General features: G+C 34.3%; 1 protein-coding gene across 5 annotated transcripts in view; it reads left to right on the top strand.

Annotated features, from left to right (window-relative positions):
- The window catches only part of rad50 (DNA repair protein rad50), a 664,851-nt gene that overhangs the window by 23,022 nt on the left and 620,763 nt on the right, over positions 1–21,066 (top strand). For all 5 annotated transcript variants that reach the window (XR_016548684.1, XR_016548685.1, XM_090396855.1 and 2 more), the window contains exon 3: positions 138–224. Coding sequence is in view for 3 of the 5 variants with exons in the window: in XM_090396855.1 (XP_090252981.1) it covers positions 138–224 (87 nt within the window). In the remaining 2 variants the exon portion in view is untranslated. The remainder of the gene's footprint in view (positions 1–137; positions 225–21,066) is intronic.

The raw sequence follows: 21,066 nt of genomic DNA, 5'->3' as shown, positions 1-21,066 counted from the left end.
TTCTATTTAATTTTTTTTTTTTTTAATCTTTGTTAATTCACATTGGCAAAATAAGAAAATAGATTTTCATTATTTTTTTATATTTTTGCTTAAATGATGTATAACTCATATATATTAAAAATTCATGTTTTTTCTAGACGATTATTGAATGTCTGCGTTATATGACAACTGGTGAGCATCCACCAAATAGTGACCGGGGTGGTTCATTTGTTCATGATCCAAAGGTAAGTCACATAGGCTAGAACTGAATTGCTGCCACTTTTTTAAAAAATCCTTGATTTTATTCAGAAGAGTGCATTTGGTTAACAAATCTTCTCTGTTATAGATTCATAGAAAGGAGTCAAACTTTCCAAGAAATTTTATTCTTATTTTATCCTTTATCCACATATAAGCAAAAAAAGTTTGCATGTGAAATATATTCATGCCTATGCTACTTGTATATAGAAGCTGATGGTTTCATATTAATTGCATTCTCTTTCAAGTTTAATTTAATTTGCATCTATCTCTAATTCAGAAAATTTTAATAAGGTCATACACCTTTTCACCACTTGTATATGTAAATGTGTGACTTCTGCATTGCTTCAACCTTTGTATCTCTTCTGGCTCTGGCTTCCACTGGTGACATTTAATGTTTGTCTGTAGATTTGTTTGATTGCTTCCTAGTAAGTAGACAGTTCTACTGAGTGGTTGGTTTTGACCTATCGTTGAGTGAAGCCACTGCTGAGTTTCCTATCCTGGAGTGATTCAAGTCAGAAGTGATGAGTTTAAGGCAAACATTCAGGATCACTCAGTGAGATTCAGTGATCTACAAAATCACCCAGTTTTTAGAAAGGCACCTCTCCTGCACTTTATCAGTACCTCAGTAAATGTTGAAACTGGTCTGAGAACTGGTCATGTATAGTGACTCTTCCCATAATGCATAGCATTAAGGGAAGAGTCACTATACATGACCAAAAGGATGTGTGCTTTGCATTATGGGATACAAAGGCAATTAATGGGAAGTCATTAGCTTCTATATACAAGTAGTCTAGTTGTGAATGTATTTCATGTGCAAACTTTATTTGCTTACACTTGGATAAAGGATAAAACAGGAATATAATTTTTTGGCAAGTTTAGATTAATTTAAGTTGCAACTGAGTGAAAAAAACTTCCTACATAGAAATGAGTCATTTCAATGTCAGGTATTATTCCTGATATGCACTTTATTCATTTATACTTCAGTGGTTCCGTGGTCTTGTGTAGGATATAAGTTATGAATATATTTGTTATGGTTAGTTAAATCATGGAATGAAAGAGAACCTTGTTTCTTGGATGCTGAAGAGGTGATACTTGTTCAGACTGAGAGAGAGATTGAGGCTAGACTAAGTGAAAAACAGACTACAGATATGGTTAATTTCAAAGAAAACTGTTGATATGAAGCTAGTAGTAAAATAAAATTGTTTTTAATTTTTATCTGCTTTAACAAGTTATCAGAATCCCACTGAAGAATGATTTGGAAATTTGTATTTAAAGGTGTAGAAATATAATAATCCCTCAGTTATTCATCCACAGTAGGATAACAGTTTGACAGTAGGATAATTGAAGGTACAATTACATGGTACTGTACCAGAAGTTAGTTGATGACCTAACCCATTCAGGGTTTAGTTAATTTGAAGGTTCATTCATATGAAGGTCAGATAATTGAGAGATCACTGTATTCTCAGTTTTGTTCATTTTGTTCTTGTTGACTGAGGAATGTAGTTCATTTGAAGTTTTGCAGTTAATTCACATCATCAGAGGAACCAAATAAATATTTATTCTGCTACTTATATTTCACTGGTTTTTCTAACCAGCATATTCAGAACACAGACTATTTTATTGTGTTCTGTATATGCTGGTTGGAATGAATAGCTATTATTAGTGAGAACAGTTTACAATTATAACAAACATAAGAATTAACATCCTAATTTGCTATGCTCTTTACTGTTAGATAAAATGTTTTATGTTAAGTTAGTCTCAAAATTATTGCCTCCTAGATTTTTGAAATTAATATAGCCATACTTATTGAGGTTTGGTAATGTTTGATTGCTGTTGTTAGCTCCAAAAATCCCAACTTGTAATGAATCTATGTAGAACTTCAGTTTTCTTCCATCTAATCCTGTGTGAAGGGCAGTCTAAAACATTGCCAATCCTGACTTATTGTAATGATGGCAAGCAAATATGTTTATATTCTCGAAGGTAGATCAAACGAGTTTCTTATCTGTTCATATTATGGCAATTCACAGGCATAAGGTACTTCATACACTTCTGAGTATTGATAGAGGATGGAGTTTGTTAGGCGAATGGATGAGGGCTGCTAATTTCATAGGTCGAGCTTATAGGTAGAGCTTATTAATCACTCTGGCTGTTTATTTGTATGTGTGATAGTGATAGTTAGTTATGGTTATGCATATTAGGGGTGGAGGATTTAGGTGATATTTAGTGCGTTATCTATTTTATAGGAGTTTTCCCATTGGCAGAAAGTATAGAGGAAGGGTGGGTAAGGAATTAAAGCATTTAATAAAAGGAATTAAAGGAATTCAATTAAATTCAAGGAATTTAATTAAAAGAATTAAGCTGATATTGAAATATTCTGCATAGCTCTTTACAGTATGCAATTATTAGTACTCCTATAGAGCTTTTTGAATCAAACTGATAACTTCTATAACAAATTTCTTAGGAAAATCAGCACTAGAAAGCAGACTATTAATAAGAGTGATTAATAAGCTCTACCTATATGCTCGACCTATGAAATTAGCAGCCCTCAAAAATAGGTGTGAACATAGAAAATATTGATTTGCATTCTTAATGGAGAATAAACTAGCAGTTAAATTAAACTTGCTAAGAAATTTTTGTTTAATCCTTTATCCAAGTATAAGCAAAGAAAATTTGCTTGCAAAACATCTTCATGACTAGGCTCCTTGTACATAGAGGCTGACGACTTCATATCAATTGCCTTTTTCTTCTATTTTTTCTTTCTGCACTTCTAAATATCTAGGTATCTAGTATCATATTAGCTGTTTTCCTAGTTATATTATAGTCTATTATACTTTTTAGGTTTCTTGTTTCCCAAGTGAATTTATGGCAATCTTTATGCTTGAAAAAAAAAGTGTTGGTAATTTTTAAGTTATTATATGCAGAAAAATCCTGAAGTCTGTATCCCTTTTTATTGCATGTTGTTTCACCATTTGTTCCTATATTTATATCTGGTGGAATGTTCCCTTACTCTTGCAAAATCACCCATTATTAATAGAAAATGATTTGTGTTCATTTTATCTTTTTTATTTTTTGTAAATCTGAATAAAAGGCATTGCTATCTTTCTCTCTTCCTTCCTCTACCAATAATAGTTAGGAAGTCAAGGCTTATATGTAAAATCATTTTAAAATTTGTAATCTTAATTCTAGAATTCTCTCGCTCCAGTGTTTGTAATGCGTGATATTTTTTTAATATTGATTTGTGAAGAAAAATCATTGCTCCTGCTTTTGCTCTTTCTTCCTTTTTGATTCCACTGTAATAGATGTAATTACTGTTTAATCCGAACCTTTTTTTGTTTTTCTTTGTTTCTGTAGTAATAACAGAAACAAACAAAACAAAAAAAAATAAATAAAAATAAACAGAAAATGGGTGGAGTACTTATCAAATCTCTATGATGATAATGGTAACATGATAGATGATTCACGACACCTTAAGTTAAATGTAACAACAGATACCCTACCGACGAGAAAGGAGATAGAACACTTAATTAAGAATCTTCTTAATAATAAATCCCCTGGGTGTGATGATATCTCAGCTGAGCTGCTGAAAGCTCTGACTGGCTATAATAACAACTATAAGGGGAACCGGAAAGTAATCAATTATTTTTAAAGGTCATTTTTAACAGATTGTTATTTTCTTAAATAACACATAAATTATAAAATTTGATTTTTATTTAAATATTAGCATTACTTTTCTATTTAAAAAAAATTTTTTTTTTTTTTAATTTTAGATTATTTTTTTTTAATATGGCAGACTTTAAAGTTGAAGAGCACCATTTACGTGATTGTATGCTGTTTTTGTTTCACCAAGGAAAGAATGCTACCGAGGCTACCAAAATCATTTGCTCAACTTATGCAGATGTATTGAAGATTAACAAATGTCAGCGATGGTTTTGGAGATTTGCAGAAAAAAATTTTGATCTCTCTGATCGTCCTTGATCTGGAAGACCTCTTACTCTAGATGACAATGCTCTTAAGACTCGTTGAATCAGATCCAAAACAAACTATACAAGAATTAGCAGAGAAACTTAATTCATCATGGTCAACTGTCCAAGAGTGGCAAGGTTCTTAAACAGGGTGTATGGGTACCACATGAACTGTCAGAAAACAATAAAGCACAGAGACGGGCGATTTGCAATTCATTGTTGACCAGACAGCAAAATGACCCCTTTTTTTGGAACTAGTCATAACTGGTGACGAAAAATGGGTGCTGTATAAGAATAATAAATGCAAAAAACAGTGGCTTTCTCCAAATCAAACTCCAATTCCAACACCTAAAGATGGACTTAATCCACAAAAGGTTCTATTGTGCGTTTGGTGGGATATTCATGGAATTATTCATTACAAACTCATGGAACAAGGTAAGACTATCACAGCAGCCATCGTCTGTGAACAATTAGAGCAACTACATCAAGCATTGTTAATCAAACATCCTGTGCCTTGTCAATCGAAAAGGGGTAATTTTGCAGCAAGATAATGCAAAACCACATTCTGCATGGGAATTTCTACCACATCCTCCATATTCGCCAGATATTGCCCCTAGTGACTATCACTTATTCAGGTCCTTAGAACACAGCATAAGAAATAAAACCTTTTGTTTGCAAGATGATGTCCAAAGAAGTTTGATATTATTTTTTGCCTCCAAAGAAAAAACGTTTTTCAAAAAAGGAATTCTAAACTTAGTAGATCGTTGGAATAAGGCTATAATTAACGATGGCGATTATAGAATTGAATATTGTTAATTTGTTCTTTAATAAAATTTATATTAAAAATGTAATTAAAAAAATTGATTACTTTCCAGTCCCCCTTATATTTAGTGGAATCCATTCAGGACATCTATAAAACAATAGAATTACCTGAAGTTTTTACAACATCTATCTGCATGCAAATTCCAAAGAAAAATAATGCACAAAATTGTGAGGATTACAGAACTGTGAGCTTAATATCCCATGCATCTAAAATTATTTTAACCATTGTTAACAAAGAAATTGAAAGAGCTTTAATCGGTGAATTGAGTGAACAACAGAAAGGCTTCAGAAAAGGAATGGGAACCATTAATGCTATCCTGGAACTAAAAATAATAATAGAAAGAGAGAGGACGCAGAGTGAACGTTTGTTGATAAATTTGCTCCTGTCTTATACTTATATGTAAGTAATTGAATTGATATAATCACCTTTAAGATGTGCTCTAATGAATTGTCTCAGTAATATGAAAAAGTAGAGTGTATTAATTATCGAAATTGATTCAGTGGTTCCTGTAAACTTGTTCTTAAAATTCAAGCCACATGTTGCATCAACTGTCATTCTCACCTTGACGTTACCAATTAATCCTTCTTGAAGGTCAACAGCTGAGATATGTTCAACGTTAATTGTAAAAGCTGTAAAGGTAAGATAGATGAAAATGAAGCACTTCATTGTTCTTTGGAATGTCGTGAATATTATCATCCTGTATGTATAGGAGTAGCGGAATCTAAATTTCGTAAAATGTCTAAGGACAAGAAATTAAAATGGAAATGTCAGATTTGTATTAATACTTCTCCCAAAAATGACCTTAATACTCAAACTAAACTAAATAGAAGCAATGACAGTTTGGATTTAACCAAGGCAGTAATCAAAGATGACGGAAAAGCTGATGTTAGGGTTTTCCTAAGAAAATTCAGGGAACAGGTCTTGGAAGACCTAAATGCCATCAAAGTAGAAATTAAAGATGATAACTACGTGATAAGAAGAGAAATGGAAACTCTATTTAAAGCAGAAATAAATGATTTGAAGTCATCATTGGAATATAGCTTTGTATGCATTCAAGATCTTAAGAACAAAGCCGAATGCAATGAAAAGCTAATTAATGACCTCTACACTAAAAACACTGAACTAACAAATGAAAATAAAATACTAAAAGCCCAAATTGATGATCTGAAATGGGAAGTTAATGAAATTCAATGGTGCTCCAGGATGAACAATATCGAAGTAAATGGTCTACCAGAAGCTCAGAATGAAAATTTGCATACTATTACTGATAGAGACATCTATCAGTAATAGTATACATATAACAGAGATAAATCATGCATATCCACAGAATACCCACTAACAGAAAAACAAACATCAAACCAGTTATTATTCAGTTAGAAAGCAAGATTACTAAAAAATAAATGGATGATGGAGGCAAGAAAACTCAAGATTACAACTCAACAAATTGATGAACAATTAAAGCCTGTTTCCGTCTACATAAATGAACACTTGACTAAACTTAATAAGCAACTTCTTTATGAAGCAAAACAAATGAGAGCAAGTGGTGCAGTTAAATATGTATGGGTAAGAGATTGCAAACTATTCATGAGAAAGAACGACAACACTAAAGTGATACGGATAAAAATACTGGATGATCTCAACGAACTCAAACAAAGAAGGCAGTAAATCTAAACGTTACCTATGAATAATTGGAGCAATATAAACCTAATGGATTTAGGATTTAGCATGAATAACTTAGATTATTCTTATACACCTGAAAACTGTAAAAATCTATATAATTTAACTTCTGTTAAGAAATTTTTTGATACTACTACAAATTCATCCAAGAATTTCAATATATATCACGTTAATATTAGATCGATAAGGTCAAATTTTGATAATTTAATGTTACTTTTTACAGAGATCCAATCATATATAGATGTACTAGTCTTAAGTGAAATATGGATCAAGCAGCTTGAGGTTGATCATTATTCTTTCGCAGATTACGATATGCATTAAGATTATTGCGATTATAATCGTTTAGGTGGATTAATTCTATATGCTAAAAAAAATTTATAAATTTCACAGACTGAAATTAAAATTGCTAAATGCTGAAACTAATGGTTTACCTATACAGCAATGAATATACTTATAATTGCTATGTACCGTGCATGTGATGGCCCAGTAGATATCTTTCTAACAGAGCTAAATAATGTTTTAAAAACCTTAACATATGTCAATGTCATACTAGTGGGGGATATAAATTTGAACCTTTATAAGAGTAATAATAAAACTGAAAAATATAAAAATATATTATCTACTTACGAGTTTCTTGCTTACGTCGATGGCAATACAACTCGACCAGTTGCATTGATCACATGTTCGTGAGAAACAGAATGGCCTATGAGGTATCTACTGCAATCTGCATTAGTAATATAACAGATCACCATAGTTATATGATAAATTTATCAAAATGATTAAATATGCAGACAGTAAATCACAATATCATAAAACATTTACTACAAAAAAGGACGTTCACACACACTGGATAACAGATGAACTAAAAAATATGATGAAGACAACAGAGAAGCTCTACTATAAGCATAAAAAAAATTCATACAATTTAAATTTTGAATATGACTATAAAAATTTCGTTAAACATCTAAAGGAAAAAATAAAATAAGCAAAAGAACATTATCTGCTATCGAAATTTCTTTCTTCTTGTAATGATAAAAGTAAAGAATGGAGGTTGGTCAATATGATAATCATCATCATCATCATCAAATTCCTGACATGTACCCTCAAGGGGTGTACAGGATATGCTAGTAGTACATGAAAAAAATTACATCATTATTAATTTCCTATCTACAATTTTCCTCCAAATCAGTCTGTTACTTGTCAAGACTAGAATATTAACATCTTATATTTCTATCGTCTAAGGCACTTTGTACCGTATCAATCCACCTATATCTTGGTCTTCCTATGGGTCGTTTTCCTGCCAACCTGGCAGAGAACACTTGTTTTGCTAATCTTTCCTCTCCCATTCTATTCAAGAGATCATACCACCTGAGATTAGCTCTGCTAACGGATTCCTGGATGCTGACAATGTCAAGTTCTTTCCTAATATCCTCGTTTTTAATATGATATTGCCAGTGATGCCATCTGTTCACGCCTCTAATATTTCTCAAGACTCTCATATCTGTGGTCTCTAGTCTTTGGTCAAGTGTTTTACTTCTGACCCAGCTCTCAGATCCATAGGTTAAAACTGGTTTGAACACTGTCTTGTATATATACAGCTTATTTAGCGTTCAGACTAATTTCTCTCTTATTCCATATGAATTCATTCAATTGACTGCCTACCATACCAGCTTTGTTGATTCTGTTGTCTATTTCAATATTTAATTTACCATCTTCAGTAAAAATCGTGCCTAAGTAGCTGAAATGTTTTACTTGTTCCACTGGTTCCCCATTCACAACACAGTTGACGTTTTCAACAATTCTACCTATTTTCATTGTCTTTGTCTTTTTAATGCTGACCTTCATACCATATCTATTACAACAGTTATTCAATTTAGTCAGGGAATCTTGCAACCTTGTAGCAGATTTATTTAGAAGTATAACATCGTCCGCATAAAGCAAAGAGCTGACATTAACATCTCCAATTCTGATATCATGTTTAATACCACTTTCCTTCATAATGTGATCGATAAAGATAATGAATAACAGAGGGGATAATGTACATACTTGTCTCACACCAGGTTTAACATTAAACCATCTTCCTGTACTTCAATTCTAACTGCTGACTTACAACTCAAATAAAGACTAAGTATTGCTTGATATAATGCCCCATTGACACTATATAACTGTAGCGTATTGAATAGCTTCTCTCTTGGCACCTTGTCATATGCCTTTTCCAGATCGACAAAACTTAAATACAGATCTTTGTTATATTCCCATGCTTTCTCAACTATTTGTCATAAAGTGAAGATCTGATCCTGACAGCCTCTATTTGGCCTGAATCCAGCTTGTTCTTCACCAAGCTTTTCTTACACAGTTCTTCTCAACCATTTCTCAAGTATACCTGCATAGATCTTGCCAGGAACACTCAATAGGGAAATACCTCTGTAATTCTCACATTCAGTTTCATTTGCCTTTTTATATATGGGTACTATTAGAGCTTTACTCTAATCATCGGGAATTCGTCCCTCTGTCCAGGCTCTCTGAACTATGCAGTGTAGCCACTGTAAGACTTTTATACCACCATACTTCAGCATTTCTAGTCGAATATCATCTACCCATGCTGCCTTTCCACATTTCAAGCCTTTGATGGCTTTTTCTACTTCAAGTATGGATATGTATTCCTGACTGTATGCCTGTTGAGTGTTTTTTTACCACTATGCTATCACTGCTTGTTTCATTTCATTTCATGCTGTTTGAAAAGGAAAGCCAGTTCAAGTTCTGAACATTAAAATCTCCTAGATAGGTAGTTTTCCTAGTCATTGGACTGAAGAAAATCAGTATATAATGTAAGAAAATAAGTTCTGTGTGGTTGTCATTAGGGAAGTGAGAAAGATAAGATCTTTCTCACTTTCAGTGAGACTTAGGCAAAGAGACTTAGCCTTGTTTCTAGTTTGAAGACTTGATGGCCATTCATTTGCACCTCCCTTTGTGGGAAATACATTTGAAAAAAAAAAAAAGAAAAGTGAATGTAATTTCTAGAAGAAACAGTTAATCTTGTTTCTATTAGAAAAAGTAGGTGTGATTTGGCAGTTGTAAATGTATGTCATGGATTATGACAACAAAATAAGTATACTGATATAACATTGAACTGCGACATTGTCTGGTGTGGAATATGTCTAGGCTATTGCAATATAGAAATTATACAGCACACCACTGGCATAATATAGTTTGGGATAGATTTGCACCAACTAGCAGTCGTGGGAAAAGTGAAAATATCCGTGTTCAAAAGGACATGATTATCCGGGCTCAGTCATCATTGCTGTCATCACGAATACAGTATTCCTTGTTGGTTGCTCATAGTTCACAGTAGTTAAGATCAGGGTTTCAGAAATCCAGGGATGTCAATTCAATGTCAATTTAATGTGAGGTTTTGAAATTTGGGAAGCAGAGATGGGATATAGAGTACACAATCAATGGAATTATCTTGGAGGAGGTAGACTAGAGATCTGGGAGTGATTGTAGACAAGGACCTAAATTTTCGGTAACATGTTGCTAAAATTGTGAGGACAGCATAGCGGATAATGGGAATGATGCAGAGGGCACTGACTTGTAGAAGTAAGGATGTTATAGTTCCCTTGTGTAAGTCTTTGATCAGGCCACATATGGATTACTATGCACAAATTTAGTCACCTGGTTTTTAAAAAAGTTGAAGGAAGGCTATTGGAAGATATATTGGAAAACATTCAGAGACGATTGACTAAGGTGGTTTCTGGTATCTGGAATGTTGAGTATGAAGAAGATTGACAAAATGCAATTTGCAGAAATTGGTGGATAGGAGAAGGAGAGGGGATATGATCAAGACATATAAGCTGTTAAGAGGTTATTATCAGATTAATGTCGGGGAGGTTTTGCATAGAATGGGTGAAGATAGGAAGAGAACAAGAGGTCATCCTGGAAGCTGTATAAGAAGAGTATCAGTAAGGGGGTGAGGAGCAGGTTTTTTCACTGAGAGTGGTGAGCATGGAGACAGCGAGCATATTTAAGACGTGGTATGATAAACTGTGTGTGTAACAGCCTCCCACAATGAGTCTTTGACTCCATGGAGGTTTTTTATAATAATAATGTGTTACATAATTATTCAATTTTTTGGGGGGCAGGCAGGTTACCCACCTATTTAATCTGCAGATATTTCAGATAATTTATTTTCAAAACTGTCCTTAAGGCAATTGTTATTTATATTTACATTTAATGTAAAATAGCAGTACAAGTATAACTATTTCAAAACTGTTATCTAAACTAAATGTATTTTTCAAATGTGAGTGATTACCTCTTTGAACTACAAGAAAATACCAGATAATAACAATAATGATGAAAAATAAGGAGTATTTTCTTTTTTCTGTTTTTTTGAAAAGAAAGCACATTATTATTTTCTTGCCACTTTTGCCAGCTGAACATCTGAAATAATTATAAGAATGCAATTAACTTAATCGTAGCAGAGTTAACCTTTATGACCTCTTGACGTAGAATAGTCAACTGTGTTACCTGGAATTTCCTCTGTTTGGAAATTCCAAGTAAACATTTTCCTTGTTTATGAGATATATATATATATATATATATATATATATATATATATGTATATTCACTTTGGAAGATGTGTTACTGAAAACATTGTGGAAATTATTTTCCAGCTACTTTTCGAAGCTTGTATTAAATATTTTAAAATATTTGAAAGAAAAAAAAAAGATGCTATCAAGCAACATTTAATGCAATAAATATTGTTTGATCATTACTTTTTCCCCCCTTTGCTATTATTCCAATTTATGGAAATGTTATATCACTAGGCTTACAGATTTAGATACACTGTTGTTGCTTGTGAACAACTCTTTCTGATTTTATGATAAAGAAATTGTTAAATTGCGTGACATTTTTATTTTGAAGCTAATTTTAAAATATCACAGATTTACATTCAGTAGTATTTCAAATGAAATCACATTGAAAAATGAAACAGATTATTATTATTGTTGTTGTTATTTCTAGAGTGCTCATTTCACTAATGATAATTTTGTTTCGTAACCTTTGTAAAATATATTGTGAAAATTTTCTGAGACATTACTTTAAGTTTTATGTTCCTTTCGAAGTATTCCAATCACAACCCCCACTGCCACGACCCTCACAATAGTACATTTAGGTATCCGAAATCTATAACTTCATTTTATCTGTCAAGAAATGAAATGAAATATTTATTCTCTTATCTATATCCATACTATTTCTTTGCGATTTCTTGTTTTCTCTCTGGATCACAGTATTCAGTTCTTTATGAAATAGAAATCAGCTAAATTTTTACAAACAGATTACCTGTTATTGTCCATACTTAAAAAATCATTTTTATGTCATGAAACATGAAGGTTAGTTATTTTCTGCCATTATAAAAGGAAGGAAGCTGAACCGCATGAAATAATTTTACAGCATTTCTCTTTATACGGAATCTTATTTTTTTTTTTCCTTTTTGAATATGTCATAACATTATTTTTTTACTTTGCTGTCTTGTAGTAAAAATATTATGTGCTACTTTGAAAATTTCTCGTCTGTAGCACTCGCACTGCTATGAAACTTTAAAAGACAGTTTCACTATTGGCAGACAGCATTCTTATTTACTAAAATTATAAAAGGCACATTTCAAAAAATGTTTGTGATAGTGTTGCCAAGGTGGGGGGGGGGTGATTTTGTTATCAAAAGAAAAATATAATTTTAATTCTACTATTAATTAAATATTGTAATTCTACTACTACTAGACAGAAGAAAATCTCGATATGAAAGGATTGCAGAAATTGTTTAATGTAATTCAGTTTTTTTTCTCACCAGAAGTCAGGCTAGGATAAATGATTAACAAACATTTAGATTCATTTTACTTTTGTATAGTGCAGTGCCATGTAGCTTGTATGTTACACGTGTGTGTTTTCCTGATGATGATGACGACCTCAATATAGAGGTTGAAACAGCAATTATTACTTGCTTAATGTTAAGTGAAGTAATCATTCTGACACATGTGTTGTGTCTCCATAAATTCTTGACTATGAATGCTGGCCAACGTGTAACTTTAAAAGAAAGAATTAGAAAAGATTTTGCATTCGTTATCTCATCACCGATATAGTCAAAAAATCACCGTTGTTGTCGATAAATTATCGATGTTGCAACCATGACTTTCCAAGAAAAAAAGCTGGCAACACTAATACAACAGTCAACATAAATACTTGGCATTTGTGACAAGACAGAAAAGAAATACCCAAATTCAGCTAGTTTTGCAAGAAAATTGCTGTTGTCCTTCCCATCGTCATATTGAATGTGGCTTTAGTGCTGTAAATGACTTTTACTGAAAAAATAAATCATCTGCATATCACAAACTGTGGGGATTTGAGATTGAAATTGACTAAATTAGTACCTCAAATAAAAACTCTTTGCAGCAGACATCAAGCTCAGGGATCCAAGGGTCAAAGCTGTATAACTGAGAGGAGACCTCCACATAGCCGTTAAAGGAATGCGGAGAACTGACCAGGGCTTCTGACCTAATGTCCAATCCTCACCTTCTCGTAGTGCACCCTGTTGGGTATCTATCTGGATACTGAACGAACGACGATGGGCTGGCAATTTTGGGATTTAGCCGACCAAATTATATTCTTATTGGCTTAAACCAATATACAAAATGATGGTACAACATGACAAAATTTCATGCCGGCTGGGGCGTCTCCCAGTTAAACAAGGCCCCCGTTGTTTTTGCTAGGAAACCAGGGCGAACAGCAAAAAGTCAGCTACTGGAACAAATCTGAAAGCACACCCCAACTCAACATCACCAGAGTTAAAGATCGGTACTATCAACATAAGAAGCCTGAATGGCAAAGAAATGGAGCTAGCTGAAGAATTAGATAAGTACCTGATCGACATAATAGGGGTGACTGAAACTAAAAAGACAAAACTGGTGAGATCTTTCTGAGCAATAAATACAAAATGTTATATTCACGAAATGACAATCAAGGAAAAGAAGGATTAGCCATAGTATTCAACACAAAATACGAGGGCTAATCTTCTTGAATGGCAGGCAGTCTCAAGTAGAGTGATGTGGGCTAATATCAGAATGGGGAACTGGACAATGAGACTTTTTTGTGCCTATGGTCCCACAGAAGGTTCCACTAAGGTAGAAGTGGAGGAATTTTTTGATGCTTTAGAAAAAGCAACTGACACAATGAAAAAGGAAAAGTTGGCCCTTGTTGGGGATCTAAATAGCAGAGTAGGAAATGATTGTCAGACATACAAAAATATTTTAGGAAAATTTGGAGAAAAGAGCAAAGCTAATAATAATAGCAAATACCTGTTGGAATTCTACTCAGGACATGGACTGGTTATTACTAACACAATATTCCAACATAAAATTGTGCACAAATTCACATGGAGAGAGGAAGCAAGGAATAAGAAAAGTCTCATTGACTATGTTATTGTTGATAACATAGTTTTCTCCCTGGTGCAGGACATCAGAGTGTACAGAGGATTTGAAATTGGAAGTGACCACTAGTTTTGAGTAGGATAAAATTGAATTTCATATTGAAAAGAAGAACAAGTTTAAAGCTAATGCTGTTGAGCAGCTCTCAGATAGGAACTGTAGACCAAAATACACAAACATGATTGAGTAAAAAATGAATGAGTTTGAGAACAGGAACCAAATCTTGAAGAAAACCAAAGCCCTCAAGAAGGCACTGATTCAGTCAGAGAGGCATGTGGTGAGGTTGTCTGCAAGGATAGAAAAATCAGAACTCCATGGTGGACACAGGAAGTTAAAGAGGCAGTGAAGGAAAAGAAGAAAGCATATCAAAAGTTCCTGACAAATAAGTCAGATTTTGCTCTTAGAATACAGAGACAAATGTAAGAAAGCGAAACACTGTGTAAAACTAGCTAAACAAAAGTCATGGGAGGACTTTGGCAAGAATATAGAAAATAAATATCAAGAAGGTGGTAAGATATTCTGGAGGTTGTTGAAGAAGCTTAGAAATGGAGGAAACAGTGCTGTAAAAGGAGTTAGAGATGATAAAGTTGATATGAAAATGGGAGAAAAAGATATCCTTGAAGTATGGAGTAATTACTTCGAAAAATTGCTAAATGAAACAAGCAGCGATTGCACAGTGGTAAAAAAAACACTCAACAGGATACAGTCAGGAATACATATCCATACTTGAAGTAGAAAAAGCCATCAAAGGCTTGAAATGTGGAAAAGCAGCAGGAGTGGATGATATTCGACCAGAAATGCTGAAGTATGGTGGTATTAAAGTCTTAGTGGCTACACTGCATAGTTCAGAAAGCCTGGACAGAGGGCGAATTCCCGATGATTGGATTTGAGCTCTAATAGTATCCATATATAAAAAGGTAAATAAAACTAAAAGTGAGAATTACAGAGTATTTCCCTACTGAGTGTTCCTGGCAAGATCTATGCAAGTATACTTGAGAAACGGTTGAGAAGAACTGTGTAAGAAAAGCTTGGTGAAGAACAAGCTGGATTCAGGCCAAATAGAGGCTGTCAGGATCAGATCTTCACTTTACGACAAATAGTTGAGAAAGCATAGGAATATAACAAAGATCTGTATTTAAGTTTTGTTTATCTGGAAAAGGTCGACAAAACTTAAATGACAAGGTGCCAAGAGAGAAGCTATTCAATACGCTACAGTTGTATGGTGTTAATGTAGCATTATATCAAGCGATACTTAGTCTTTATTTGAGTTGTAGGTCAGCAGCTAGAATTGAAAGAAGTACAGGAAGATGGTTTAATGTTAAATCTGCTGTGAGACAAGAATGTACATTATCCCCTCTGTTATTCATTATCTATATGGATCACATTATGAAGGAAAGTGGTATTAAACATGATATCAGAATTGGAGATGTTAATGTCAGCTCTTTGCTTTATGCGGATGATGTTATACTTCTAAATAAATCTGCTACAAGTCTGCAAGATTCCCTGACTAAATTGAATAACTGTTGTAATAGATATGGTATGAAGGTCAGCATTAAAAAGACAAAGACAACGAAAATAGGTAGAATTGTTGAAAATGTCAACTGTATTGTGAACAGGGAACCCGTGGCACAAGTAAAACATTTCAGCAACTTAGGCACAATTTTTAGTGAAGATGGTAAATTAAATATGGAAATAGACAACAGAATCAACAAAGCTGGTTTGGTAGGAAGTAAATTGAATAAATTCATATGTAATAAGAGAAATTTGTGGGAACACTAAATTAGCTGTATACAAGAAAGTGTTCCAATCAGTTTTAACCTATGGATCTGAGAGCTGGGTCAGAAGTAAAACACTTGACCAAAGACTAGAGGCTTTTCTATCATCTAAGCACGTTGTATTTCAATCCACCTATATCTTGGTCTTCAATTCTAATTGCTCAAAGACTAGAGCAGTTAGAATTGAAGGAAGTACAGGAAGATGGTTTAATGTTAAATCTGGTTTGAGACAAGGATGTACATTATCCCCTCTGTTATTCATTTTTTATATGGATCACATTGAAGGAAAGTGGTATTAAACATGATATCAGAATTGGAGATGTTAATGTCAACTCTTTGCTTTATGTGGACAATGTTATACTTCTAAATAAATCCGTTACACAAGTTTGCCAGATTCCCTGACTAAATTGAATAACTGTTGTAATAGATATGGTATGAAGGTCAGCATTAAAAAGACAAAGCAATCCATTGCTAATTCTTTAATTTTATATTTAGAAATTGCATCATCATCATCAAATTCCTGATGTACCCACTGAGGGTACACCTCAGTGGTTGTACAGGATAATTAATTGTACTACATGAAAAGTTACACCATTACTAACTGCTGATCAATAATTTTTCTTCATATTAATCTGTTATCTGTCAAGGCTCCAATATTATCAGATCTTATATTTCTGTCTTTTAAGGCACTTTTTACTGTATCAATCCATCTCTGGGTCTTTTTCATATGCTTTTTCCAGATCAACAAAACTTAAATACAAATCATTGTTATATTCCCAAGATTTCTTAAATATTTGTCTTAAAGTGAAAATCGGATCCTGACAACCTCTATTTGGCCTGAATCCAGCTTGTTCCTCACCAAGCTTCCGTTTCACAATTATTCTTAGCCATTTGTCAAGTATATTTGCATAAATCAGGAGTGAAATACCCCTATTATTCCTGCATTGTTTTATTCCCTCTTGAATTTGATTCTCTGACCAGTCCTGAATTATGCAATTCAGCCACTGAAAAACTTTTATACCTCCATATTTGAGCATTTTTTTTATCTTCTCCACTGCCTTTCCACATTTCAAGTTTTTTATGACTTTCTATTTCAAGTATGGATATGTACAAGGCGTGTTCAAAATAAGACCAAACGTTTTCTGTAAAAACTTTATTGCTCATCAGGAAGCATTTCAACAATGGAAGAAACATTGGCAATACACTGTTCCCAATGTTTCTTCCATTGTTGAAATGCTTCCTGGAATGCACTTTCTGTGATGGTGCGAGTCCAACGCTTCCTTTCAAAATAGTTTTAAGTTTGGCAAACAGGAAAAAGTCTGCTAGGGCTTAGTCCAGAATACCATTTGCATTGGCAAGCAGTTCCTGACTGATTTCAACATGGTTCTTTTTCTGATCATCAGATGCCAACAGATGAGCATGTATTTTGCACTGATGCAATGCATCTGAAGTTTTTCAATCAAAATTTGATGGCAAGAAGTGGGCATCCTGTGCTGATGCCCAATTATTCCTATACTTGATTAGGAAAGATCTTTAAGCTTCTAAGAACTATATGCTACAAGATTTGTCAAGTGAAGAGGACTGGAGTGTACTGTAATCATTGACAAAGCCATAAGATGAGGTCATTTATGTACAGGCGGAAGTGGCATCACAATGTCGATAGAGCCTCCAGCCTCTGTTCCAACCAGGCTTCCTGGAACTGCCCTTTATTCAGTATACCTTCTTATCCAAGGGCTACAGTACCAAAAAGATTAACAAAATAATTGTTCCTCAGATTTATTTCTTAACATACAAATTATTGTAATGTTAGTTGCACTTATCCATGCTCGTAAGGATCAGTTCCTTCCCATATCTGTTCCAGGTGTGAACAAGGTATCTTATTGATGTTGAAAGTTTATTTTTCACATGGTCAGACTGTAATAAATTTAGTTTAATCCTTTATCCAAGTGTGTGCAAACAAAGTTTGCGCCTGAAAGTATCTTCAGGACTGGGGTAAAGTGGTACAACACCGGACAACTCCTTGCACCAGGTAGCTTGCTCCACCTTTGCAAGGAGTTGCCCGGTGTTGTACCACTTTACCCCAGTCCTGAAGATACTTTCAGGCGCAAAGTTTGTTTGCACACACTTGGATAAAGGATTAAACTAAATTTATTATAAGGTATCTTATTCTTGCAACTTGTCGTATTATGGACATTCTGGGAGATCTACTAACATTGGCCTTCAAGAACACAAGCAGTATCTGCTACCACAACTATGTCAGTCAGGTCTTGCTGACCATGCCTTGCTCAGAATCAAATGGAAAAAAAAATCTACACTGCTTGACAAAATTAATACAACAAAATGTTGTTCATGAAAATTTTATTTTTAACAGAAAAAGGCGAATATTTGATATAAATAGGCATTCTAACATGCAAGTTCTGAGTATCCAATAGAAATTGATCTACCTATCAATTTCTATTGGATACTAATTTGCATCCAATCAATTTCTGTTGGATGCAAATTATTTATGCCTATGAAAACAGTTTGCAACCACATTACTTCATTCCTATTTTTTGGCATGCTCAGTCGGTTTAGGTGCAACTCTCCAGTACTTTCAGAATGTCAAGTCATCATACCCTCTAGGGATACTTTAAAGATGTTTTAGGGGTACGAAGAACTTTTTTCAAAATTTTGATTACTTTTTTTTTTACTTTTATATTTGTCACTGTATTGTTGCAGAAAAGTGTTATGTCTATTCTATAATTATTTTTTCAATAAATAAAATATCTAAGTGAAGTTATAAATAAAATGTATTGACTGACCTCCTTTAGGATGCATCTGGTTAATGACACAGTTGCTTTTCATCTGCATAGTTGGAACTGTTTGCATTAAAAGTTTAAATTCAGATAGTTTGAACCATGCATTTGGAATTCACTGGTGCATTTCATTTGTCTCATTACTATTTTTTTATTATTGAAATGTAAATTTCATAATTTTTGTTTCTGCCATATGTATGTTGGATTCGTGTAACTAAAAATGTATTTAATAATTTTTTAAAAAAAAGTTTCACATGTTGAGCTTGGCCGTTCTGTAGTACTGAAGCGGGAGTTAAGCCAGAAGGCAAAGCTGGCTGTCTTCAATACAGTCTATGTCCCCATCCTCACCCTGTAGTCATGAGAGTTGGGTAATGACCGAAAGAATGCGGACACGAATCCAAGCGGCTGAAATGAGGTTCCTTTGAGGGGTTGCGGGGCTGACAAGACTCGACAGAGTCAGAAGCTCTGCAATTCGGGAAACCCTCAATACTCAACTGCTGCTTCTCCGTGTTGAGAGATCACAGTTATGTTGGTACAGGCACCTGGTCAGAATGCCACAAGAGAGGCTCCCTCAGCAGACCCCTCTTTGCCAAGCCAGAGGGTGGGAGACCACGTGGAAGGCCAAGGATTCACTGGATAGATTATATCCAAAACCTTGGGTGGACATGTTTGGGAATCCCACCAGAACACCTGAGCTTGGTGGCAGAGGATCGTGACCATTGGAAGTTCCTCTTGCAGCTGTTGCCCCCACAACCCAATTAGGAAAGGTGGGCCTTGAAGATGTATGTTTGTAATTTATTATAACAAATGCTAAAAATAATTATCTTTATAATTATTCATGTCTGAATGAAATACTATTATATCTTTGCCAAAATTGCCTTTGCCTGAGAGGGGATATTTCCGAAATTTGAAAAGGGCTACATGGATACTAAGTTTGGGAAACACCGATTTAGGTGGTTCTTTGAGTTGAAAGATCTATCTCCACAAGAACAAAGTTGAGGATTTTGGATGCAGCTGTTTTTCCAACAGCAACTTATGGATGTGAGACTTGGAACCTAAAGAAGTCTGATAGGAAAAGGATTTCTGTTTTTGAGATGTGGTGTTACAGAAGGCTGTTAAGGATATCATATACTGAAAGGCAGACAAATGGATGGATGCTAGAAAGAATCAGTAGAACTTTAAGGCCTTAAATACCTTTCAATGTGTCAAATACTTTTGATACATTGAAAGGGTGGAAGGAGGACTTCTCAGAACAGTAATATAATGTAAAGTTCCTAGAAAAAGAGGGTTGTATATCATCAATAGGATGGATGGATGGTGTGTCTGGAGCAACTGATTTTCAGAGAGTTGAAACCTCCAGAAAAGCATATAACAGGACCACATGGCAAGGACTGGTGTGTCACATCACCGAGCATCTGAGTGACCATATGGCATCTGTTGATGTCCACTGAACAGATGCATGGATTGAATTGAAATGCCATTGGATGACTGGAATCTGGACATTCACAGGCAAATGGTGAATTTATGACACTTTGGTTAATGTGTCATCTTGGCACTATGGATGCTGTTTCCAGAATGAGAAACCATGACAAGAAGAGCTGGGATTTTGTGGAAGATGACCCCTCACCAGCTGTCTCTTCTAATGCGGTCACTGATGAAAACATTCATTGGAAGCCAGTGGTTCGTATCCCATTAATGATACGAATCTGTGGTGTCGTTAATTAATGACACCACAGATCTAAACACACTGACAAAATTAATTGTCATTATGCTTAGCTCTGTCGAAACTAGCAACATGACTTGGAGCTCTGACAAATGGGGGTGCTTTTTTTACAGTTCTGTTTTCTGCTGATTTTAGCCTACAGAATAGATTCTAGACGTTGCTTGATCTGGAGAGAACAAGGAATCGAATACGATACCACACTGCCAGCATCAGAGAAAGGGCACTTGCAGTGGAAGCATTGTTCTCGTGCAAGATGAAATAATGATCAACAACTGCATCCCTCTTTATGTTTTTGACAGGGATACTGTAACTGCAAAGGTATTGAGAGCTGATATTCGAACCCTATGTGCAACTTTGTATGTGGAAGGGGGGGATTGACCCAGATTTTCTTTTCATGCATGACAGTGTTACTGTCCAAAATTGAAGTGGTGGAGGAGTATCTTGAGATTGAAAATATCTAACAACTGCTGTGGCCAGCATGATTGCCAGATTTAAATCCAATCAATATGCATTTCAATCCATACTGGTATAATGCATTTGGTATACATTTTTTCTCTAGATAATTCTCTGTATCCACTCATTCCTTTCTTATAAATATTC

This window comes from Typopeltis vanoorti, chromosome 8 (assembly GCF_054136105.1).
Source record: "Typopeltis vanoorti isolate ZY-2024b chromosome 8, IOZ_Tvanoo_1.0, whole genome shotgun sequence".
Lineage (NCBI taxonomy): Eukaryota > Metazoa > Arthropoda > Arachnida > Uropygi > Thelyphonidae > Typopeltis > Typopeltis vanoorti.
The sequence above is the reverse complement of the archived record's forward strand: the minus strand, read 5'-3'. Positions and strand labels throughout refer to the sequence as shown.